The sequence below is a fragment of the Polypterus senegalus genome, chromosome 13 (genome assembly GCF_016835505.1).
Source record: "Polypterus senegalus isolate Bchr_013 chromosome 13, ASM1683550v1, whole genome shotgun sequence".
NCBI classification, from domain to species: Eukaryota; Metazoa; Chordata; class Cladistia; order Polypteriformes; family Polypteridae; genus Polypterus; species Polypterus senegalus.
The window spans coordinates 37,217,034-37,243,453 of NC_053166.1; the positions used below are offsets into that span (position 1 = coordinate 37,217,034).

At 38.5% G+C, this 26,420-nt stretch overlaps 1 protein-coding gene and 1 long non-coding RNA gene across 3 annotated transcripts in view; both read left to right on the forward strand.

Moving 5' to 3' along the window:
• The first annotated feature begins 4,322 nt into the window (after positions 1 to 4,322).
• Positions 4,323 to 10,278, forward strand: LOC120542780. 2 transcript variants are annotated; one of them, XR_005636235.1, is made up of 5 exons: positions 4,323 to 4,422; positions 7,627 to 7,747; positions 8,314 to 8,390; positions 9,147 to 9,244; positions 9,530 to 10,278. It is a non-coding gene; the product is annotated as an uncharacterized LOC120542780 (long non-coding RNA). The 2 variants fall into 2 exon arrangements; XR_005636236.1 differs by having other exon boundaries at positions 4,346 to 4,368.
• A 3,535-nt stretch (positions 10,279 to 13,813) lies between these two features.
• LOC120542850 (fibroblast growth factor receptor-like 1) overlaps positions 13,814 to 26,420 on the forward strand; it is a 118,225-nt gene continuing 105,618 nt past the window's right edge. Inside the window, exons 1-2 of the mRNA XM_039775547.1 lie at positions 13,814 to 14,132; positions 14,391 to 14,487. Of these exons, the coding sequence (XP_039631481.1) occupies positions 14,427 to 14,487 (61 nt within the window). The 5' untranslated portion in view covers positions 13,814 to 14,132; positions 14,391 to 14,426. The remainder of the gene's footprint in view (positions 14,133 to 14,390; positions 14,488 to 26,420) is intronic.

Below are 26,420 nucleotides of genomic sequence, written 5' to 3' on the forward strand. Positions count from 1 at the left end.
CTATATCAATCCATTGAGGACATCTGGATATAGCCACGACAGCCCAACCAAAGACACTCTTGAAAGAAAGCTACCGGAACTGTTTTGCAAAGTGGCAGGAGTGTTGGGATAAGTGTTTTCGAAGTGGAGGAGAGTATTTTGAGGGTGACTAGTAGTTGTAAATCTTTCACTGCAATAAACATTTCTTTTTTTTTCCAAACATTCACCGTATTTTTTTTTTTATTACACCTTGATAACACTTTAATTTCGTAATAGACTTTTGAGTGTCAAGCCTCAATAAGGGCCATTTAACTGTTTGAGAAATGATCCACAAAGTTATTTGAGGATGCGAGTGTGTCTAGCCGATTCTGCACCCCTAACCCAGTTTGCATTACACATGGTACACCGTATTAACGTAGTTGTAAAATTTGAGTTTTATTGAGTGTGTTATTTTATGACCTTGCATCAGCTTGTTTTACTTCAGGGTTGTATTGAGGTCAACATTGTGTTTATTAAAAAATAAAAATTCAAAATTTTACTTAAAAAAACAAAAAAAAAAAAAAAACAGTTTTGATACATATTCAAAAGAGTGTGCCACATATGTTGTAAAATGCTTCAGCTTTATCACAACATGGATTTCAATTATTTTCAAAATGTATCTTAAATATTTCTGTGAAAATGTAGAAGTGTATTTACACACAAGTTATCTATTCTTTACCTTTATCCTTCCATCCGTTTCCTTAAAATGCTTATTCAGAGAAGGGTACTTCATAAATGATTTTGTAGGTCGCTGGTCTGCACTCTCATCTGAAGACTAATACTGCACTGGCAATTATATTACTTTTTACCATCTCCATGTTTTGTATTAACTAGGGGGCTTCACTCATAACCCCCCCCAAGCAGTACTACAGTATGCGCCAGCCAGTTCACGTCTCTGCCACTTGTGTATGTTGATTTCACTTTCACCAAACAACAAATCTTCATTCTCGTGGATACGCCTCTTCGTTAGGAAGAAACATTACTTCTCACTGATGGCAACAAAAATTAGACGACTTAAATTTTAAATCCAAACAATATATTTGATCTCTCTTCAGAAATAATTTCCATTTGTTTCCGCTAATGTGATCTTTACTATCATTTTTTTGAGACTTTTGAGTTTACGTACTTCCATTATCTCTAACCTGCTCTGCATGTGTACTGTGCCAACGTTTTTGAACCTCTTTATGACGTTCTATTTTGTCATCTGCTTGTCTTTTATTTCAAGCCTTGGGCGTGATTAAGACTTTTTCCACCAAAGTCTCGTCTTGCGGGATGTGAAAGTATCTCTGAAAAAGTCTTGTCTCATGCCAGGATTTTTTTTATTATGATAGAGAAAAAACTCTACTCAGCTTGCTCATTTGTATGTTTGAAATGGCATAGTTCTAATGAAAGTTAAGGTATTTACTTGTTTAAATACCAAATTCACTTTCTCGTTCAAATGGGTTGAGTGTAGCATAAAATTAGTAATGGAATTATTATTTCTGGGAAGTACTGGAGAAAATGATCAAGTTAAATCTTGAGAGAACTAATTAGTAATTTGTAACAGATTATTTAAATAATAACCCCAGCTCTGTCCAGAAAGACCTTAGAAGTACTGTTTAATTTTACAGCTGCCTTGTTTCTGGTGTTAGTTTCACTGCCTGTCTGGATTAACTATTCATTTTCCAAATCATCTAAATGATATTTGAATTTTGTATAATTAGTGATAACCCATTCTGGAAATTATGGAGAAGGACACCTGTGTATTTCAGGCTTGGACTTTAGCTAGCCCCACTGCCCCAAATTATTTACTGCAATAATTTGTTAGTTAATGTCATGATCACCTCTAATTTGTCTGTAAACCACCAGGTTCCTGTACTTGGGACCCCATTACCCTACAGGTGTCAAGCTGCTCCTTTCTTGGAGAAAACCGTTACCTCAGATTTGGATATTCCAACTCTGTCACAGAGAGCCAGCTATTTAGATGAAATCTTTATCCCAACATCTTAGCTTAGGCTTTCCCAGGGCAGGTGAAAATAAATCAATAACTGAAACCCACTCTTTTGAACATTTTTTTTCTCAATCTAGAGGGACCTTTCCTGCAACCGTGAAGATATGTTAGCCAAATCACCAAAGTATAAAGAGATTTCCATCTGGATGTTCTGTGCCTTGGTGGCCTTGCCACTGCAGAGATATTTAATCACTGTGAACTCTGCCATACAGTAGACTTAGACCCATCCCAGGTCAAAATGCATTCCACTGTGTATTCACCAGGTTTCTAAGCTCCTCCTTTACAATATTCCACAGTGAGGTCAATGCTTCTCCAACATCACTGAGTACAATCTGGGCAGCATGCCATCTACCATGCTTGATTTATCTAATGGCTTGCTAGAACCTCTGTGAGGCCATCCAATCCTCATGGCTTACTAGACTTGTAAGCCCACACCAACACAGGCCATCATTTAGCCCACTACTTCACCCTCTTCCTTCTTGGCTTGTTGGTATTGCTAGTAAAATCAATAAATCCTCCTGCTATTATTACATGGATAAAATTGACACTTCATCACTACTGGCCTCCATCAATGAATCCTATGATTTTCCCCATAAAAATAATTGATCGCCTTTTGTCCAAAGCTTTTTGCAGCTGTTTTCATACCTAAGGTCTTTGACAGGTTCCTTTTGGACTCTCTGACTTCTCCTAAAATGCAAAAGGTCTTCAGAGGTGTGATTCATCGCAAACACAGGTATCTGCTAACTGATCCCAGTACATCATCACTTGTTGTTTGGATCTTTCACATCTGTCCAGCACTGCTCTTCATCTGAGTATCCAGATTACACATCTACAAGGTCTGTCAAGGTCTTAATGCTCTGACACCAAGCATACTTTTGTTCCAAAATGCTCTTTTTTTTTCTTGATGAGAAGCTCAGAAAAAAAATCCTACATTTCAAAGTGAAAATAGAGCTCTACACACTGGAGTAAACTAATTGCAAACATAAAATACAAAATAAATGATTGTATACAGTAAGCATTCAAGTCCCTTCAAGTCTGTGTTTAGTATACACACCTGTTTTAACATGAAAACTGTCCAAGACTGGCACTATAGTATACTAACCTCCTGGGTCCTTTTTCTTTCTCATAAACAAAGTATAGGGAAAGTATTGGAATTTTCCAAAAATTCCATTTTGAGATTTTTTAGACCTCCCTGAGTCCGTAAATACCATTTTTGGAATTATGTCTGTGTGCCTCTCTCTGTATGTGTATGTAAACATGATAAAACTTGAGTACGCTTTCACTTACAGTAGGTCAACCAAATCTTGTATTTCAGGTATAAAATGTAGATTTCTATCAACGTTTGGGCTATTTCTGTTACCCAGAAGTGGTACTTTACCTTTTATTTTATTTGTGAACATGAAGAAATGCCCTCATATTGAGCCTTGGTCTATTGACCTTGCTTTACATGACCAACCCACAATACTCAACAATGGCTGACTACATGCTGCTGGGTCCACCTCACTCCAGGACCGATAAATCTTCAATTCTCTCTCTGAAATACGAAATATCTTCGGCAGAATCCATTTCATCGGCAGTAGTAAACATTTTTCTAATTAATTCTTGTGCTATCGATTCACCAATCAGTAACTAGAGAGCGTGTTAGAGCCCACCCTCTCCACTTTGACGAGTGAAAGTGACAGTTTTATTTCAAGTCGTATTTCATGACGGTTTGCAGGAATGTTACGGACAAAATGAAATAAATAAATAAGCAACGAAAAACATATTTCGTGACACATTTATTTATTTATGCTCTCATTTCATGACATATTTATTTATTTAGGCTCTCATTTCATGACACATTTATTTATTTATGCTCAAATTTCACAGTACTTTTATTTATTTATGCATTTATTTATTTATTTAATTTTGTCCGAAATATTCCTCCATATATATTAACCTATATAATTTGGGCGAAAGGCGAGAAATATGGCAGGATATTCAACGGACGCGTTTATGAAATCCGTTACGGACAAAATGTAAATAAATAAGCAACGAAAAACATATTTCGTGACACATTTATTTATTTATGCTCACATTTCACAGTACTTTTATTTATTTATGCATTTATTTATTTATTTAATTTTGTCCGAAATATTCCTCCATATATATTAACCTATATAATTTGGGCGAAAGGCGAGAAATATGGCAGGATATTCAACGGACGCGTTTATGAAATCCGTTCAGTTTGTACTAAGTGCCACTCCGTAGTTTACGTCGGCTTTTTCATTAGGAGGCGGAGTTGGCGTACTCGCCTCTGCATGCATCCCAGAAAGCACAGCTTTCTTTGAGAAGTCGATGGTGCTCTTTGAAATATAAAGGTATTGTCATTGAGCAGGCGGGTCTCTTTCTTGGTAACGACGTGAGGGAAGGAGGTTGGTATTCAATATAGTTCTCGGTTGTCTCTGTGTGTGCTTTTTAAAAAATTTTATCTAAAGCATGATGGCGCTGGTCAGGTAAAATTTTGAACCAAGAAGTACATCACGTAGCAATCGCTCTTTTTGTTTTCTAATTTATATTTGAAAGCAAGTGTGTTTTTATACGTTCTGCTCTCCCTTAACATATGCAAGGAGCTTTCGAAACTTCATTTCGAAAGAGGCTGTTATTGTCGATTTTGCGATCGAGGCAGGCCATGACTGATGAAAAGTAAGGTGTATTAAGTTGGCCAACTCTGAAGTCGAATTATCCACGATAATTACAACCTTGATTTCTCTACATCGGATGGCTGGACCCCAGCCCTCCCTTAAACTCGCATTCTGCAAAACGGAAGTATGGAACCAGTTGACCACAATAAATGCGACTTTGTTGTGCTTTGAGTATTTGAAGTGTGAACACTTGTGAGACGGCTCCCATTCCCACGACTTCCGTCTCCTCACGCGAGTTATCGGTTAACGTTTTTTTTTTTTTACACGTGATAATCGTTCAAGCCATTAATCCTCAATAATTAGTATTTGAAGATAAGTACTATTATGCACTCAACGGTGTGTCTTGTCTAGCGAGCTACCAGTGTTTAAAACAGAAGCCTTTCCAAATTGTTCCACGTGTCGGAGAAAACCAGTGTTTTCCCAGTGGTAAATGTTCACATTATCGCAATCGAAATAACATTCCCCTCGCGGGAATTTTTGCTGAGAAGACCGTGTTACCTGAAATAACCAAGTTAAGACGGTTCACTTCTTTTTAAACCATATAAAACGCAGTAATCACTGGGGCAAACAAGATGACCCACAACGATCTCCTTTGTTTGGAGCTGTGCACTAGATTGACTTTTCAGCATTATGTAACATAAAAAATACTATTTACATATATACTGTATTTGGGTGATGTATATAAAAAACACAATCTAGTAGTCTTACTTGCAGTCTACTACCTCAAATAGAAACGACTTTATCTATAGTCTGATAGTCTTTCACTATCCCTTACCTACTACACCTTATTTACATAGGATACATCTCTATCAATCCTTTACAATATTATAAGCCATATTAAGTGTTCTGTCAATAACGTGGTTATTTTCCACTGCATTCAATACAGCGTTCAACATTCTGCATATTCGTGAATATAAGTGTGAGGAGTATTGATTTGGTGGGGATTTGGGCATTTAAAACCCCTTCCAGGAAATTCATTAGACAATGAAGAAGCAGGAATGTGAGAGATCAGATTCTACAGGTTGTGCATGTGTGTGCTCATGAATTTTGTGGAATAGCACGAAATCGCCTTGTCATAAAGAAAGTAGGTTGCATTTTAGTGATCAGGATTGGTGTCCGTCACTGCATGCCTTAGTCGCAGGCGTGTACCAATGCTTATACTAGTGTGGAGTGTGTGATTTCAACTTGTATTGCTACATGTACTGGAGACTGGACACCGGGAGAAATTCTTTTTTTTAAATTAACAGTAGTTACAATTCATTGTTGTACAAAATGACTAGGACCAATAGTGTTTTCAGAAAATGTTGAAATTAAGAAATTGATGGGCTCAATCATCTTGATTAAAAGTATCAAAAGTATTATGTAAAGGCCAGAAATAAGATGATGGGAAGGCTTTAATTAGCTTAAGAGCTTTGTGGCCTTTTCAAGACTACTTGTAGTAGTTAGCAAAGGCTATATTAAAGGATCGTCTAATTTAGATTTATAACTAATGAGAATTTAATAAAATTGGGAAATTGCCCAACTCGGCTTCTCTGCAGTCTATGAAGACTTGGCTTGTGATTGCAGAGACAAAGGACATTAAAGTGGTAACTTTTGGAGATAGATAGATGGATATGGAAGCATTTAAGGTATAGGGTTATTAACTGAGTAAATCCTAATACTTTATATAAAATATGCATACACACACACACTTTGGAAATAGAGCTTAATTCTTCCCCTTGCTTCTGTCTTTAATTGCACCTGTGAACTATACCCCCTTTGAATGAGACAGATTAAATAAGAAATTATATTTTTTGTCCAAAGGTGTAAAAAGAGTGTAAATCTATAGAAAAGGAAATCTTGGAACAAGATTTGGTTTCATAATTCCAACACTGGAATGGAATTTAAAACTCAAAACTTGGAATTTGTCAGTTACATTTCAAGTGATCCCTCAAGATGGGAGCTCCGAGTTGAACTATTCTTTTCTTCTTTTCCACAATTTAAATGTAAAGCATCTTTGGTTAGCTAGAAAGGCCATTGAGAGTGACATAACACAATTTTTTGCTCTGCTCTTTATAGTCATGTAAATTTTAATGCTTTTTGCAGCTTAGGTATCAAATTAGTTAATTCCTGTTTCTCCCCAAAATACAAATGAAAATTATCATGAGTGATGCATAATGAGTACTGTATATTTAGTATGAGAGTAAATTTCTGGATAACAAAGTATTCTAGCATTAATGTGCTGTTAGCAGCTTTTGATTAACAATTTAAAATACAACTGTTATATGTATAATAGTGTTTTTACAATTAAAAATTGTTTAATATGGAAGTTATAGGCTTCATGTAAATGCTGTTGTAGTTAAATTGGATAAATATGCATTGTACAGTAGGCTCCATGTGTTTATTAAATTGTAAATGTATTCATGGTGTTAGAAACACTCAACTTTCTCCAGCAGTTGTCAGCCAGTCGGCATGCCTGTGCCTGGTCTGGTGTTACACTACTGGTATAGTGAGGGACATTCTGGTTTGGACTATTAGAAGTGCTGTTTTAGTATTTTCTAATACCTGACCAAGTTTGCCCAGTGCACCCATACACCAGTGACGTTTTTGTTTACTACAAATGGCATGTGGACTGATGGGTGCTTACAAATCTTTTTTAAGTGCACTTTACACTTTTTTTTTTTTTTTTAAAGGAAATTTGCTTTTTGATTTAACAGTGCAAGTTATTGCATTATAGGTTGGAATTGTAAAAATACCTGAGCAGTTTTCACCATTTCTTCTTGATGCTCATCCTTGATTGACATGCATACCTGGGCAGTTGATGAAACTTGGTTTTCCAGGACTGCAAACATACAGTGATTAGAATATGGAATCAGTTTGATTGCCCAGGTTGTTAAAATATAATGTGGATTTTTTTGTTTTTGTTTTATAAATGGCTTACATTCTTTACTCTAGGAATCAGCTAAAGGTTTGCACCAAACCTGTTTGACCTCCCTTTGCCCTGTGATACAGCGAATATGGATAAATTGGGGAGTACTGGAGGTGGTTCTTTCAAGCCGGATAAATTTGACAAAATGTAAGTCAAATGCACTAGATGTGTTTAACCCAGATACAGAATACCAAACTTGTGTTAAACTTAAATGCATTCTGAGCTTTAATGGCATCTCACATTTTTTTGCAAATTTTTACAGCAAACTTTGTTAAAAATGGGAGATACAGGATGAATGAATGGGTTAAAATGAGCAGAGTTTAATTTGCATGCATCTGAAGTCGTTCGAAATTAAACTTGTATGTTGTTCTCCAGCGGCATTCGACCATCCAGGCAGTGTGCCTGTACTGGTGTTTCTCTGCTGGTAGAGAGAGGCAGCCTACTTGCACCTGGTAGATGGATGCTGTCTTAGTGTCTTGGCACCAGTGTGTGGTGGCTAAGTGTAACCCCTGAGAGTGGGTTGTCTTCACTTGGTTGGTTCAACCCTAGTCTGGTTACATACATAACTTTGCCTGAATGCACATTCTTGGCTTAATATGCATGAGTTCATATTTTTACTGAAATTTAATATCCCTTGTAATCAAATTATTTACCTTTGTTGTGATGTAGCAAGTTGGATTAATCCACTGTTTTATGAAAATCTGTTTCCCCAGGAAAAATCAAGTGAAACCAGGTGAGCTGACATGAGAGCCATGTTTTTGAAATGGAGCTTATTGCATGGCCTGCTCTGGTAAGCATGAAAAAAGCATTATAGTCCAGGTAGAATAAGTAACTTTTAACAGTAGCATAATAGTTCTGTGCATGGCCATGTAGTTGACTGTTCATTACTTGCTTGCTTTACCTAAGGTCACACTGCAGTTTAAACTTGTGCACCGCTTAATCTGACAAGCATTACAAATGTATTCATATTAAATGTGGTTTCTCCTTAAACTCGTTTGTAACAATGTCTGTGGATCGATATGTTTCAAATACAACTGAAACACTGCAAGTTGGTGCACAGGTGTTTGATCTTATGTGTTATTGTTGACATTGGTACCCCCAAGCATGTACGATCATGGCAAGTGCACATTACCTTGTTGTGATAATAGTCTTGGGAATAAAAATACAAGACTTTGGCACGGGTTTCACTGGTTTTCTTCCAATCTGACCTGACTAGAAGACTTGTAACAGATGACACAGAATGTAATGGTTAATTTGGCAATTTAATGTATCCATATGCAAGTTTCTTTTAATTTGGTGGTACTTTTATCAAGTTTGACTAACAGGATCTGATTGCACTATTTTTCTGTATCTGGATAAGATTTGTTGGTCTTTTTGTGCACTACAATAAATTGTTATAGTATGTGTACAGATTAGGAAATTTAATGTGGAATTGGTGGAACTACTGATGATTATTCTGAAATTGTGTAGTTGGTGTTTGCAGTGTCTTGTTTACTGAAATAGAATGTCCATTAACGACCATTGTGTTCATTTCTTTTTGCAACAGGATGGTACACTTGATTGACCTCATGTGGTAGTACGTTTTTTGACTGGAGCAGAAGCCACAACTCCTGCTGCATGGTGCAGTAACTGAAAAGGAACAAGGTAACACTGAGCACTTTCTTTTTTTTTTTTTTTTTTTTTTCTTTTTTTTAGAACACCTTTTTACTCTTAAGTGGCTGTTGTAATGTATACAACTTAATGAAAAGACATTGCTATTAAAAGGAAAGGTCAAAGTCAGTTTTTTTTTTATAAGTTTAAAGTTTCTAGGTTGAAGGATTGATTTGTAGTGATGTCCTATGTTGTATTTAGTGGAGGCAGAATTTGAGATGTAAGAAAATTCATTTGAACTAATCTTAGTTTTTTGTTTTTTTTTTAAACCCTCTTTAGGTCTTGGCAGCTGCAGAAAACATGGAAGTGACATATGTCTGTGTCTAAATTTGGTTTGTAAGATTGTAGCAGTTTGAGTTAGAATGGGTTCTAGTACAGCGGCCCAGTTTATTGAAACTCTGGCACACTTCAGCTTTGTCATTCTTGTAAGGTACAACTCGAAGGTGTTAAATTTGTTCTAAAAGTGAGTGCCTAAATCCCAATGCAAATAACTCACATTTCTGTACGTGGCTTTGGGGTTTCAGATATCAGATATGTAAATTATATTTTGTAAGCCTTGTTTCTATGTAAATAAACTTTAACTGGAAAGTTCTTACTCTTTTGTAGTCGTCTTGTCCCTGAACAAAATTAAATTCATAATTTTAAGGCAACACCATACTTTACTGTATGCAACATGTTTTCATTATAAAAATTGAACATTTCATATAATGTTTAGCTTGGTGTTCTGTTCTTGAAGCTGTATACTCTATAGTTGTAGTGATTCTGTGCTTTGCTCCATAACCTATTGGGCTAAATAAATTTAGGTTCAAGTTCCAGCTCCTGTACTTAAAATTTTGCCAGGTCTGTAAATGGCTTTAGCCATTCTTCATATTTAAGATTTTCTGTCAGTTTCTAGTCTTGTAATTTTAGAAGAACTGATATATGTGTGTCTTGTGATGGTCTTCATTTTGATGCTATAGTGCCCTAAAATTATTTGGGGCATTAGTCTTGGATAAAAAGAAAAAATAAAATACAAGTCTCAAAATCAACTGGCATGGTTGTCTTGGTATATTGAATGTCCATGAAAATTGCAATGGTGGTGAAAGTTTAATGAATGTTCGTTGTGTTCTAATGGGCACACACATGCAGGTATTTTAAAGGTGGGAGGGTATCTCAGATGTTAACACATGGAAAACGTGCAACAAACTTCACAGGATTCAAGGTGCAAACCTAGGAAGCTGGGTACTTGAAGCAGTTTTTAAGTTTATGGTTATTCATCAAAAGGGCAAGAGTTCAAACAAAATCGAACATTACTGTACGTTATCACGCAGGTAGCAACAAAGCCGTTACATTTTTCACTTTTATTGTAAATGTTTATCTGCAACACCGGGTGCACCGAGGTATAATCCTTAGCATATGAACAAAAGCTATTTTAACAGGTAATCGTTAATGTAAGTTGCACGTGTAAAATGGGAGCCAGCTCTGCCCTGGACTTCGCAGTAGGCACATTTCGGATGTGCTGACGTGTCCGTGGATCTTTTCAAGGAACCCACATCTCCATGCCCATTGCTTTTTTTGTGAAAGTGCTTTCCATGTTGCCTATTTAAATTTAGTAAATTCAGAGGCCACCCTCTTGTCGGACCGCTTGGAGTGAGTACACATAAAAACCGTGTAATTCAGACAGGTTTACATCTAACGGTTTATTCTCCCAAATTCATAAATGTGTCGAGTATCTTGGTAATGCAACTTGAAGCAGTAAAGCGCTACGCGCATTTTTGTAAACCGCCTTTTCCACTCGTAGTTGCATACAGAGGCGATAACGTTTCATCACCAATCATATCTGCTTGTTTCAGAACTCCCAGGATCTGACCAATCAGACGTGCTGTTATTGTGGCAGGGACAACCCACCCGCCTTAAAGCTCATAACCGCGAAAGCGGTTCAAGTAGAAACACTGCATTTAACCCAAGAGTAGCACCTCCAGCAAAGAATTTTAAAACCTTTTGTAATTGGCAGAAACCTTGCTAGATCGTTTTGATAGAACTGTAGATTTTGCAGTTGTTTCCAGAACGTTTCCCTTGTCGTAAATGTATATTCCTGCGTTACGTGTGGTGGACAGTGAACTTTTTTTTTTCCCCTCTCTAGAAACACGTTTTAATATGGCTGTGCGTTGTAACGTTGCTTTTGGAAAATGGTTAATAATAACCCAATCGGCCACACGCACATATCGTTTAAGTCGTCCGGTGTTTAGGCAGGCACTGATTTCTGGGGACGGTGCCATCTGGGAAGGTTGACTTTTGCAGAGCACTACACCTGACACATCAAAGTCGGGTGCCCATGAAGCGAGCATGGACAAGGTAGAAGAATCTCAAATCTCGTTGAGTATACTTAGAAAGGCTCACTTGTTGACTTTTTCGGATCGAGTACAGACTGGAAATGGGCATTCCAATCCTTTATGTCCTGTTGGGGGTTTACTCTAATTGTCAGAATAGTTTACTCAATAAATAGCTTGTGTGGGCCAAGCGTTCGTAGCGACTTTTTTTTTGGTTCATCTCGCACCATCTTTTGTGAAGAATTCAGTAAGCAAGTTCGCTCAGTAACGAGACGGGGGTTAAGATTAGACCGTCATGAGACAAAGCTTTTTCCATACTGATGTAATGTCGAGGTAACGAATCTGATAAGTAGAACGGAAGGCTCCGACTTGGACCCAACAACTGCCTTCCACCGCTACGTCCTCCACCTGGAGGCTATGATCACCCGGATTTAATATCTAATGCACAGTAAAATGATTACGTGCTTTTTTACATGAAAGAGTAATGGGAGCCAATCGCAGCCGTATCAATCTAAAATCAAAAACCGGAGGTTAACTAATTTGGGGACACAAACGCATTTAGCGTTGCCGATCAAAGAAATGCTAAAAGAAGGTAAAAAATACAAGGCAAACCCCATCTCACACGGGGAGAATATAATATACATCATACACATACGAGGCCCTGGTAAATACGACATAGCAATACAGAAGAACATATTAAATTGTCTTGTTTCATGTATTTTCTTTCAATAATGCATCCCAAAGACGTATACAATAAGTGAATTCACGGTTATAAATTGGCCAGTAATAACGCTTTTGCCTCTCATTAAGGAGACCAGGGTTCCCGTCCCGGGTTCTCCCGTGGAGTTTGCATGTTCTTTCCATGTTTGAGTGGACTTCCACCCACTGTCCAAAAACACGCATGTTAATTGAATTGGCGATGATAGATTGGCCCGTGCGCGTGTGTGTTCGTTCTGCAATGGATAGGCACCCTGTCAAGAGTTTTGTTCCTGCTTTGCGCCCTATGCTAGCTGGGATAGGCTTCAGCAACCTCGTCGACCCTCGTCTGGATTAAGCGAGTTGGAAAATGACAAAAATTGGCCTGGAGAAAATGGGGTTTGCCGTGTGTACGACGTTACATTGCAATGCACTAGTTAGTGCCCATCCAACTCCCGGTTGCCATACTGCCAGAAATGCATACGGGGTGTTAGACAATGTATGGCTAAATTATATGGTGTAAGATCGCTGTCAAAAACTCCATAGATTTACATGTGTGTTTTGTGTTGGCTCACAATCGTTATATGGCCCAAGCCCCTGGCATTGGGCGCATTTATGACACTAAATAGATTCGAGTTATGTCGTCTGCGCGATTACACTATAGCCACAACTTAAGATCTTGCCATGAGATCGGTATTGTCTCACTCAACCAGATAGTTTAGTAAGAAGCATATGGAATGAATATATAACAGAAAATTTTAAAATATGTAATGTCTGCGACACTTCTATTTGTTGTAGCGTCTTAGGAATAGAACAATTTAGAGGAGAACAGGCCATTCAGTCTAGAAAGGTTTGCCAGTCCTATCCCCTTAAAGTGATGCTTTAAAGATCACTAACGTTCTACTGTCACCCACACCTACTCGGTAACTTATTCCATGTGTCTGTGGTTCTCACTGTGAAGAAAAACGTCCTAATGTTTGTGCGCAATTTACCCATAACAAGTTTCCAACTGTGACCCCGTCTTCTTGTTGAACTCATTTTGTAGTATCTGTCTGAATCCACTATACTAATTCTCTTCATAATTGTAAACACTTCAATCATGTCATCTCTTAATCTCCTTTAACATAAACTGAAAAGGCTCCGCTCTTTTAATTTTTCTCATAACTCATCCATTGCGTTCCCAATCAACGTTTTACTCTGGCGTTACATTCAAACCCAAAGCCGGTAACTATACTAAGAGGAAAAGGTTATTTCTATTTCTGTATTTACTTGACGATGTGGACAAATGCATCATTTGAAAGAACAGCAATGAATATTGATCGTAATTGAAAGGGTGAAATTATCATTACATATCACATTCAAACGCTAAGATCGGCAAGTTTTCTACGTTGTTATATTCATTTAACATTAGGAGGCGCTGGCGCTCCACGAAGCCCACAACCAAATCGGATGGACGTTTCTGTCCGAAGGCGACTCTTGATTGGCTGAGGGTTGACTTCAAGATGAAAAACCTTACAGAGAGGGAAAAAATAAGTTTTGTAGATACAGTGGAGCAAGTGGGGTGGGGGTAAGGGATGTGTATTCTGATTTGGGACGAAGAGATTTAGGAACCTACGCTTAATCACAGATCGATAAACCAATCAGCATAAGCTGCCGAAAGTTAATTGTTACTCCTTGGAGTGAGGAGACGCGCAGTCAAGGTGGCGGTGGAAGTGCCGGGTCAGACTAAACTTATAAATAGTTGACATAGGTGCTGCTACCTCAGGATTCTAAAAACACACTCGACTCTTGTTTGAAGAGGAGAACGTCAGCTAAAGGAGAACAGAAACTTGTGTACATCATACCGCGTACGCTGATGTGGAGGAAGAACTTCTCAGGTGATTTATTATTTATTCTTAAAGCGTGTTGGTTCGTCATTTTCAGCGGTCCCTCTGAATTACGCGGCACGCCTGTAGTTGATGATCAGGTTAAGATGCATTTTGTGTCCTAGCGATGCTGAGTTTTGAGGCTCCGCTCGGTGTCACCGTATGTCCAGTCGGCAGCCTCTGCACGCTTCTCATGCTGACTCTTAAACCCATACAGCTTTCTTTTTGATTATTTTTGTTGAAAGTTTCACATTCAACGTTTTTCTCTAGGTTAAGAATTGCCATTTGAGGAAGCTGAGAAGTAACATGAGCATCGTGCACGTGTCTTTGGCTGCCCTGAGTCTGTTTGTGCTTTGTGATGCGAGAGGTAAGTGCAGCCGTCGTTTGGTTATAGAAAGAATCGGCATCGTCTTAGAATAGTGGCTGTATTAGTGAAGTATGTATTCGGTACTTGTTTTTTGTAATGATCAGTTGCAAAAGTAAAGTTCTTACCCCGAATCCTAATATACGATTAAATGACATTTGTATTGTTTGTTATTTGTGTATACGTTTTCATGTAACACACTTTATGAATAGGTGTGTATATATATTCGTAATATGGTAATAATATCTAAACATAAGCTAAGACAATTTTGGTATATTAGATTTCGTGTAGTAATCACTCACAAGTAAAAAAAAATAAATAAATAGTGCAACAGTCGCCCAAAAGTGTTACAAAAAAGTGCATTCCTGTAGCAGCGATCAAAATAAATGTTCTCCGCGTGAATTTTCTGTCGCTTGCTAAGTTGTACGTCTTCGGGGTGCCGGTCTTGTCATATAACTATAGTTAACACAGAGGTTTGCATAGTAAGTGAGCAGTGATCACTGCAGTACAATGTCCTTAACCCAATTATACAAGTGTCTCCCGTACGTTTTCAAGAGAGTTTTATTCGTCACACACGCAGTTGGACAGGTACAGCGTGCAGTGAAAAAAATACATCTCCCTTTTTTGCTGGGGCTTTGGATTTCAAGTAGAAGTCAAGCGTCTCAGTCCGTCAACTATATTGGGCTCGCGGTGTTTTTTTTTTTTTCATTTAGTAGCCTAAAATGTAAGTGTAGAATGTCTTGGCATATCGGATTGTTTTTTGTGAGGAATGCTTGGTCACTGTCTGCATGTAGCTTGCATGGTCTCCGTATGTGTGCACATTTTCCCCCATGCTTTCGAACTATATTGGAAACAAGTATATGTTCGTCTAAATGACGACAGTAATGGAATATATCTAGAATTCAGCCAGCGTTGGTTGTTTCTTTGCCCAGGATGGGCTGTGTCCAAAATCGTCATTCGGAATAACCATGAATGATGGATAATGAGAAAAGTGCATCCCCAACATACTCCCAATCGGCCTTTTAAACCAACAAACCACAGTCCCCAGTTGTCAGTTCTACGGCTAGTGTCCTTGCCAGTAACACCAGGATCCCAGATAAGCATATCCACTCATCTCGCTTCAAAAGCCCGCTGTAAAGTATTTTCATCATCCATAGACTGACCAGGGCAGAATGGTCTTCGTCGATCTAAACTATACACCTGTGCCACCCTTTGCTTGTTAATTCGAACTGCCACGTCCTATTTTTATATTTGATTTGGTTTTCAAAGCAACTTCTCACACATTTTTTATTTCATAAGTTTATAGCCACCTAAAAAAAGCATAACATTTTGAAACGCCTTGTACTGTATTTCACTTGTGCGCTGTCCGTCTTTTGGCTTGTGGCCATGACTTGGCACTTGTCACTCCGACTGCAGCTCCTAACAGCTGTGACTTTCTCAAGGACTGTGAACGTGGATGTTGATTTAGCAGATTCTGCTTAACTCACTTCCTGAGAACAGAAACCCAGAAACAGTCAGAATCAACTTCATACCATGCTCATTACGTAGCTGTGGAATTTCACACCCGGTTTGGTTATTTAGCTAGTCTTTTGTTCTTGGGTGTTTATATTAATTTAATACGAGTCGTTCTCACCACTACGTCGCCTCTACATCGCCTAAATTGTTATGAGCTGGGGTGAAGAGCCTCGAATAATTATCCATCTATCCATCCATTATCCAACCCGCTATATCCTAACTACAGGGTCACGGGGGTCTGCTGGAGCCAATCCCAGCCAACATAGGGCGCAAGGCAGGAAACAAACCCCGGGCAGGGCACCAACCCACCGCAGTAGAGTAATTATGTCTTAGTTTTAGTAATTCCTTAAAATGAAATGCTTTATTAATATTGTAACGTGGAGCGTAACTCGTTAGTCTCCGGTTCTAACGTTTTTCCACATTTTCCAGTTGTCTATGTGATTTTTATCACTCCCACATTCGAAGCGTCGTCAATATTAACTGCATGACGCTTATGGTGCGGTATCAATGAGTGTGGTGGATTATTCGGACTGGCGTCCCGTCTGGGGATTTTTTTTTTTTACCGATGCAGCAGATAAGGCAGCCAAGACTCACTGAAAGGCAAAAACCTGTTTTCGTAATTAACTGTAATTGAGCTTCGCCTTAGGGTTCGTTAGCACTAGCTCGTCGCAAATGGCATTGAAGCGAATTGTGAAGCCACTGGCACAGGTAATGAAGGACGGGGGTTGTGAGGTGGGGTGGAGGGGCTCCGTAACAGGCTTAGACGTGGAGGGCAAGTACAGTCGCGGCCAAATGTTTTGAGAATGACACAAATATTACTTTTCACAAAGTTTGCTGTTTCAGTGTTTTTACATCTTTTTGTCAACTGTTTCTATGGTATACTGAAGTATAATTACAAGTATTTCACAAGATTCAAAGGCTTTTATTGACAATTACGTTAAATTTTTGCCAGTGCAGTGTCGGCCCTTCTCTTTGAAGACCTCTGGAATTTGCCCTGGCATGCTGGAAATCAACTTCTGGGCCAAATCCTGACTGATGGCAGCAACCCATTCATGTATAATCAATGCTTGCAGTTTGTCAGAATTTGTGTGTTTTTGTTTGTCCACCTGTCTCTTGAGGAAGTTCTCAATGGGATTAAGGTCTGGGCAGTTTCCTAGCCATGGACCCAAAATGTCTATGTTTTGTTCCCTGAGCCACTTAGTTATCACTTTTGCCTTATGGCACAGTGCTCCATCATGCTGGAAAAGGTATTGTTCATCACCAAACTGTTCTTGGATGGTTGGGAGAAGTTGCTCTTGGAGGATGTTTTGGTACCATTCTTTATTGATGGCTGTATTCTTAGGCAAACTTGTAAGTGAGCCCACTCCCTTGGCTGAGAAGCAACCCCACACATGAATAATCTCATGATGCTTTACTGTTGGCATGACACAGGACTGACGGTAGCACTTGCCTTTTCTTCTCTGGACAATCTTTTTTCCGGATGCCCAAAACAATCAGAAAGGGGATTCATCAGCGAAAATGACTTTATCTCAGCAGTCCAATCCCTGTACCTTTTTCAGAATATCAGTCTGTTCCTTGATGCTTTTCTTGGAGAGAAGTGGCTTCTTTGCTGCCCTTCTTGACACCAGGCCATCCTCCAAAAGTATTCACCTCACTGAGCATGCAGATGCACTCACACCTGCCTGCTGCCATTCCTGAGCAAGCTCTGCACTGGTGGTGCCTCGATCCCGAGCCATGAATAAAGAATGGTACCAAAATATCCTCCAAGAGCAACTTCTCCCAACCATCCAAAGAACAGTTTGGTGACCAACAATACCATTTCCAGCATGATGGAACACCGTGGCATAAGGCAAAAGTGATAACTAAGTGGCTCAGGGAACAAAACATCAAAATTTTGGGTCCATAGACAGGAAACTCCCCAGACCTTAATTCTGTTGAGAACTTGTGGTCAATCCTCAAGAGGCGGGTGGAGAAACAAAAACCCACACATTATGACAAACTCCAAGCATTAATTATGCAAGAATGGACTGCCATCAGTCAGGATTTTGCCCAGAAGTTGATTGCCAGCGCGCCAGTGCGAATTGCAGAGGTCTTGATAAAGAAGGGCCAACACTGCAAATATTAACTCTTTGCATAAACTTAATTTTACTGTCGAAAACCGCCTTTGAACCTATGAAATGCTTGTAATTATACTTCAGTGTACCATAGAAACATTTGACTAAAAGATCTAAAAACATTGATGCAGCAATCTTTGAAAATTAATATTTGTGTCATTCTCAAAACTTTTGGCCATGGCTATATACTTAAGGCAGATACGATGAAGGCAATTTTATCCAGTGTATTTTTGTCGTTCATCTTTCAGCATTATATAATGACAGCTGAATTTATCTATCTGTACAGTACATGAGAAAGTAACTGTTATATTGAAAAAAGTCAATTTTGTGCTGACCACGGTTTGCATGACACACTTAACCAGCTGGTGTGGAGGTTGTAAAATGTGGAAAGCGTTGTGAACTTTTTAACCTCGTACATATAATTTGAATTAGAGAAACAAGGCACTAAAACTAAAAATGTTAATAATTGTTTTGTTTCCACCCACATCCATATTTGGTATATAATTTGTTGCCGCTGGGTTATGACAATTGTGTTCAGATACAACCCTGAAAACCATGAGGACTGATTGTGAGGTCATTTATGTTAGGTAGAATGCCTAGAGGGGGCTGGGTGGTCTCGTGGTCTCGGAACCCCTGCAGATTTTATTTTTTTTCTCCGCCTGTCTGGAGATTATTTTGTTTTTTCTGTCCTCCCTGGCCATCATCATCATCAGGTCCTTCCATGAAAACCCTAAATACAAAGAGGACTGTTTGACTTATGTTAGGTAGATTGCCCAGAGGGGACTGGGCGGTCTCGTGGTCTGGAATCCCTACAGATTTTATTTTTTTTCTCCAGCTTTGGAGTTTTTTTTTTGTTTTTTCTGTCTACCCTGGCCATCGGACCTTACTCTTATTCTATGTTAATTAATGTTGACTTATGTTTATTTTTTATTGTGTCTTCTATTTTTCTATTCATTTTGTAAAGCACTTTGAGCTACATTTTTTTGTATGAATATGTGCTATATAAATAAATGTTGATTGATTGATTGATCAGACCTTACTTTTATTCTATGTTAATTAGTGTTCCTTAATTCTATTTTCTTATTTATGTTGTCTTTTTTCTCTTTCTTCATTATGTAAAGCACTTTGAACTACATGATTTGTATGAAAATGTGCTAAAGAAATAAATGTTTTTGTAGATAAGAAACATTTAAGGTATGATATCTGTACTCGCTAATCATTCTGATATATTGCATGTTGATTAGTGCATGCAAGACCTTCACTTTACTTTGTGCACGTGATAGCATTGACCCTAGAAACCCACAAATCATTGCATTTTTCAAGTAACTTTGAATAAATTCAATAGTAATAATAATAATTCTTTGCATTTATATAGCGCTTTTCTCACTACTCAAAGCGCTCAGCAATTGCAGGTTAAGGGCCTTCCTTGCTCAAGGGCCCAACAGAGCAGAGTCCCTTTTGGCATTTCCAGGATTCGATCTGGCAACCTTCAAATTGCCAGTGCAGATCTCTAGCCTCAGAGCCACCACTCTGTCTGTGAGCTACACAGGTACACCAAATGTATGTTGGCTGCTTTATTTCATTTTAAACCTTCTCAAGGTTCATGAAAGACGTATTGAAACTGAAATCTCTTTCTGTGTCAGGGCCCTTTTCAAAATAAACATTGCTGGTGAAAGATTTCCCTTGAAATTTTGCATTTGTTCAACTCGGATAAATCCCACTAGTGCCAGGTTAGCATTTTTACATAAATGAGAGGTGACACATAATACTTCATTATGAGTTTCAATAAAATATGGCTTTGTATTGCATTAGAACCTTTAAAAGTCTGATACTGAATACGTAGAGCAGACATTTTCTTTTCTTTTTTTTCCCCAATTGGAGTAGTGTGGGTTTTTTTTCAAAAATATTCTTTAGATTAAAAATCCGAAGAACCTGCAATTCTCATTTTCCCAAAATGTATGGGTGCCTTATGCTTTTTTATTCGCTCAAATGTTATTCTCTCTTTTCATGTATAATTAAGGGTGGTACAGTTTAAGTTTTACCATTTGGAACAATTTCGTTTTGTGGGGACTGCTCAGTCACTCTCTATGTAGTTTGTATTTTTTCTATTTTTATGGGTTTCTTTCCATGTTTTCCTACCACATTTAGAAGAACTGTGTGTCAGTTAGTTAGTTTAATTGACCACTGGACCCACATTTGGCTTGTTCCACATTCAGTGACTGATTAGTGGCCAAGTCACTCTATCTGTGCGCAGTCTGTATGTTCTTCCTGTATCCACATGAGTTTTATTCATGCACTCCAGTTTTGTCTCACATCCTAATGTGGTGCATAGACAGGCGATTTGGCAACTCGGCAGGAGTCAATGTGACTTTCTATGGATGGGTATCGTTTTCAGGGTGTGTTTCTAAATTTCTTGCCTTGATTGGTGTCTGCAGAAAGTGTAACAGAGAAAGAAGATTCAGAGATAGATGAATAGAGGGAAGAATGGATGTCTAATTAATTTTTGCTCTGTTTTCATTTTCTAAAGTGTCTCTCTAGAATGAAACCTGCTATAGTGCTGCTTTTATTATAAAATAAGCAGGTAAACTTTATGTAAAGTCAAAAATATAGTGAAATACCCATCTTGTTTTTAACAGTGTGGACTGGAAAGCATTGACACGACTCGTTGAGTCAGATAACCAGCACCCACACCAAAGTAATATAACTTGGGTCTAACTGTAAAGTGGCACTGCCAAGGTATGCACAAAGTTCAGCTGCCGCCACTAAAATGCTGCAGAATTGCCTTAATGGTCCAAATGAGGAAAGACTTATGTACCGCTGCGTAATTTGTAAAAGATCGGAGCTCTCCATTTTTTAGATTACTCATCTAATTGCTTAAGTGCACAATGTGACACCCCATTAGAAAATTCAGAACATGCAAGAGATCATCTTGGGCTGTCTGAGCAACCAGCAAGAACAAGCAAGGTCCATGTACAATTCATCTTGGCTGAGATTTGACCCCGTAGGCCAAGGAAGTGCGAGTCCACAAAACTACCTGCTGTGCACCATGCTGTCTGACTTAAATTGCCCTGGGGGGAAACAAAACAGAATTCTAAAGCAAGACTAATTTATACACAAACACACAGGAGTTGAAGTCAAAGGCTTAGTTGTCTTGAGACTCTGAAATGAGCTCCTTGTTTCAATCCACGGAAGGTGTCTTTGGAAGTTGTCAGGGCCCAGTGTAAATATCCTGTTCTCGACTTTGTTTACCGAGGCATCCTTTGTATTTACAGGTCACTAGGATTGTGAAGTCAGTCACTGTGACTTGAGCACATGTGGTCTTTATTGGAGCTGCGGGTGGCTTTATTCATTATGACCATGCCTGGAATGTGCAGCATGCTGCATCCAGAAATCCACTTTTGAAACATCTTCCAAGTGGTGTGCTTCTGTGTCTGTCCTTAGATGCTTTTCTGACCAGTTCATAAAATGTTTTCAGCAGTTGCACAAATATTTCAAGAACATTTATTATCATCTGTATTTTCACAATCTATATAATAACGTACTTTCAAATTTATTTAAACCAGTTTAGGGTCATGGGGACCAGAGCCTATCTCGGCAACATTGGGAGCCTGGCCCCCTTGTGCATACTCACCTACTCTCGTGGAGCATAAACCAAGTACCTGAAAAAAAACCCCACACAGCCACAGGGAAAGAACTTGTAGAAGCAACATATCGAATGATTACAACTGGGCTGAAACCAATAATGTTGGATCTGTGAGGCAGCAATGCTAACTACTGCAAAACACTTTCTGGGTATTATTCTCTATTTTAAAATACTATATAAAATAAACCAAAGTAAGCAATAGTGGTTGCTTTATTCTGGATTTACCTAGCATGGCATTCTCAAATTCAGGGTCACGGGGAGCTGAACTCTTCCCTAGCATCACTGGTCACATCACTGGATAGGATGCAAGTGCATCATAGGATTTAAAAATCAGAAAATTACATAACCTTCACGTGTCTGGTAATATGGGAGGAAAAGTGGACAACCTGAAAAACCACATGCAGACATGGAGAGGATGTCCAGACCCTTCACAGAAAACAGCTGCCCTCACTAGGTGCATTACATAAAATCAAGCTAGGAAGACATTTTCCCCTCGAGGTTACTGCACTTTAGTACAAAGTACTGGGCAGTTGGTTTGATCTCCCACTACTTTGAGGATACAGTATATCCAGTACAAATTTAAAAAATGTAAAATCCTAATCATCCCATTGTAGCAAAAAGGTTCATATGTAGTGTGGCAATAATAACTCATTCTTAATAAACTCACTTGTAGTTTGACTCCTGAACAGGTCAGATCCTTTGCCAATGTCCACTTTCTAAAACTTTATATAAGCAACCTTCTAATGTTGTTCACACTGCTGTACATATTTGATAGGCAATGTAGTATGGTGGCCAAAGCATTTCCTACCACTGACTACTTTAGGCATCTGCATGTCCCCTGTTGGACTGGCACCCTGCCCAGGTTGGCGCCTACTTTAATGTTGAGATAAGCTTTATCACCTATCTAACTTATAGTAAGAGGTAAAAGAAATTAATTTTTGTGGCAGAGTTGTATAAATACCATCTCACAGTACTTGCACTCCAGGTTCTATACCAGACTGGGGTTAGTCTTGTATTGAGATTGGTATTCTCTTACTTTTTGACTTGGTTTTCTCCAGGAGCTCTGTTTTTTTTTTTTTTAAGTTATTAGGGGGCTTTGCCCCCCTGCTATCTTTGCTTGCCAACCCCTTGGTCAGCGCTACGCGCTAGCCTCTATTCAGTTCTGCCGCTTACGTATGGGGATGTGAATGTACAATTTAAACAGATTTTAGTTTTCATGTGAAGTGTTACATTTGCATCCACGTGATGTATTACTGCCCGTGATTGCATTTCGTTTCTTTTTCTCTATTAAATAAAAGGACTTTTTTGAATGTTTGGCTCTATGATTTGTTAATTGTCTTTGCAAAAGATATTCTAGCAGGAAACTGTATAAAACGAATGGCATATCAAGATCTCCTTTGGTGTCTAATGTTATCCGTGGGAGATGTGCTACATTACCGATATTGGATACATCCTTCTTTCTACAGTAATTTGTGTGGACTGGACAGTGTTAACAGTTGTAGATATTCTTCATGATTTGGTAAGGTGTTGTTTTCATCTTCCACATGATCACCACCAACTGTTTCAGCATAGTCTATTGATATGCATTTAACCATTTTGCTGTGTTACTAATCAACATTTTTGGCGTAAATGCGTTTGACTTCCTCGTTTCTAGGTGCTAGGATTACCCGTGTACTCATTTCTTCTGTTGATAACCCTTCGTGATGAAATTCTTCAATAAGATTTGGACATAATACATCTTCTTTAATTGGGAACTTAAAGTGAGGAAAACATAAAAATTTATAAGAGCTGAAAGCACGGCAGCTGTGTCTGTCAAAAGCATTCACACAACTGAGAGGTGAGATGACCGTGGTCTTGTTTGAAAATGGTTGTAAGTAGGGTGTGACCTGAAAGAATCTCATGTTAAAAATCTCCATCTCGCGGGACTTCATTCCAAAAAGTCTCTTCAAAAGATCACATCTTGTCGCAGGATAAAAAGTCTTGTCTCCCAAGATTTTGTATTATAATAGAGAGAAAAGTTTTAGCAAATGAGCGGACTGCTGCCTCAAACTATGGTCAATGTGAGGTACTGTGGAATACTTGAGAATGTACTGTGATGGGACAATTATTCCCAATTCTGATTCTCAACCTGTGCCTACTGCATTCTAGGGAGGGCGTAAAACCCTACAGATTAAGAAGATATTCAATATACAAAGGCACTATATTAAATAAAGTTGAGCAGGCAGTATGTCCTTATGCCATAGGCTTTGTATTATATGACTATTTGTTTAGTTTGCTCCTTTAAATGTCGATTCCTAGACCTTAAGACAAGAAAGCAAAAGTGTGCCAGTCCAGTTCACATTAATGGTGTGCTGTGCAACCAAGAGCATGTCTTTAAACTGGTCCGGTCTCACACTGTGGAAATATGAAATATATTTACATATAATGGTTACACATGTATGATATCTGTAAATTGTTTTGGGTTGGTATTTGTTATAAAAAGGCACTTTATACAGTAAAGTCTGGCAAACCGATTAGTTGCATAATGGCTAAGGGACTTGCTTGTAAAGTACAAAGCTGCTAGTTCAAGCCCCACCACTGACTTAACACTGAAATCTGGAGTGATAGCCTACAACTGTTCACAATAAAATAAAACATAAACTACGGTACTGAATCTTGCAAAAAGCTTAGGATTGTGCTTTTTATAATAATATTTGTCAAGTAGTGTAGCATACTGGTTCAGGCAGTGTATAGTAAGCCTTTAATCTTAACATCACCCTGGCCTTATCACTTGACCAGCCATAAATATGAAAACAAGGACACCATGTAAGAGCTTTTGGCTGATGTTCATCAAGGGTTGATAAGATGTTTCGGTGAATGTGGCAGGCAAGCCAGTTTATTGTGGCCTGTTTTCTGGAGTATAAGTCTCAAGACGCCAGCTCAGTGCCCACTCCGTCTACCAATCTGAGCATGTTACCACAAGTACCGGGATTCCAGTGGTGGAAATATGCTAACAAGTACTGTGTTCAATGTGAAAAGACTCTTTATACAGTCCAGTGTGTAAAGTAATTTGTTCAAGTCAGTAAGGAATTAGACTGTATATTGCAGGGGGGCAGGTTCAGCTCCTAACACTGGCAGCATGTCATTTAACTTGCCCAAGTTATAAAAGTAATTACACTCAGCATTTGTGATCTGAGAGTTGCTTTTTGAATGGAAGATTCAAGTGATAGAATCAATCTATAGTAAGTACAGCATTTGCTGGATACTTTGATTATAAAGCAGGATGCTGGATATGACTGAATGCATCATTTTTGGAGCATGTATAAAGAAAACTGCATATAGTAAAACTAAGTGTTACATGTGTTCTTAACTAGGGTACTACTAAGGTGTAGAGGGGTGAACGGTTGTTTTCTTTCTGCTTTAGTGATTTAAATTTAATTACTGACCTGGAGTCAGGCAATTTGCGTTAACAATGTTTTGGCCTTGGTAAGGATGTATTTGGAAACTTTATAAAACATTCTTTCTAGTTCCCATCAAAGCAAAATATTCAAGGTTGGAGGAACTTGCATGTTGTATAGGGTGGAGAGGCCATTTTAAAAGCAGGAGCCAGAAAGGAAATCTGTTTCCCTGCATGCAGGCTGAGTCCTCAGAGTCAACGGCACGCTCCAGTGATTTGCTGATAAACACAGATAAGTGCCGGAGACTCGAGTTCCACTTTGTTTTGGCTTTTCACCTTTTCATGAGGTGAGATATGTTCTGTACTTCCTGGCGCGAATGATTCTCCTTGTTTTTCTTCTTCTCGGTCAGTGGTTGTCACCTCCATATGTGATTTGTTTTTTCTCTTTAGGGCAGCCCTTCTGTGGTTTCTGCTGCTCTTATACCCGGAGTGCTTCACCGGGTCCATTGTCTCTTATAAATCAAGGACAGACATAGATTGATGTCAGGTAGCCGGCCCCAGATGAGAGGTGCTATAAAGTGAGGGAGAAACTTTGGAAGTTAACCCTGTTTGTGCTGAACTCAGCCATGGCTAAGTGCTTTAGATAAAGTCCTGAAATACAACAAGCAGACCTGTGCTGCTTAAACTTGTCACACAGTCAATTGGCTCTCCACACTTGTTTTCCTTTACTCTACATAGTCCCAAAACATGTGAAATCTTGAAAGAACAAATTTACATTTTTTTTTAGTAATATGAAAGAACTTTATGTGCATTTTTTGCAATTTATTTATTTTTTGCACTGTGTTCCAACAGTGCGTCTTAAATTTAGTGTAGACAAAGCTGTAACACACACTTTGGAGATGCTTGTTGCATTACTTGCCTTTCTTTTCAAATGGTATTTATATTTTCAGACTGCACACAAAGATCAACCAAAAACTGTTTGAGAGGGGCATGGTGGGAAGCTTTACAATTTGAAGTACTTAGACCTTGGCTCAATTGCCCATGAGCTGAGGGTGAGTAAATACTCCTGGCAGCTCTAATATGATTGCTGTTGTACAGTACCCATAAAGTATATTGAGTTGCTCTTCAATATAGAAAAACACCACACCAAACTGGGTTGGCAGTGTGATCAAGTGGATATTGGATTTTAAATTAAAGGAAAAAATAATAATTTTACCCTTAAAGCACCTCAGAATGATGTTCATATACGGAAAGGCACTTTATAACATCATAATGTTACAACTCTGAC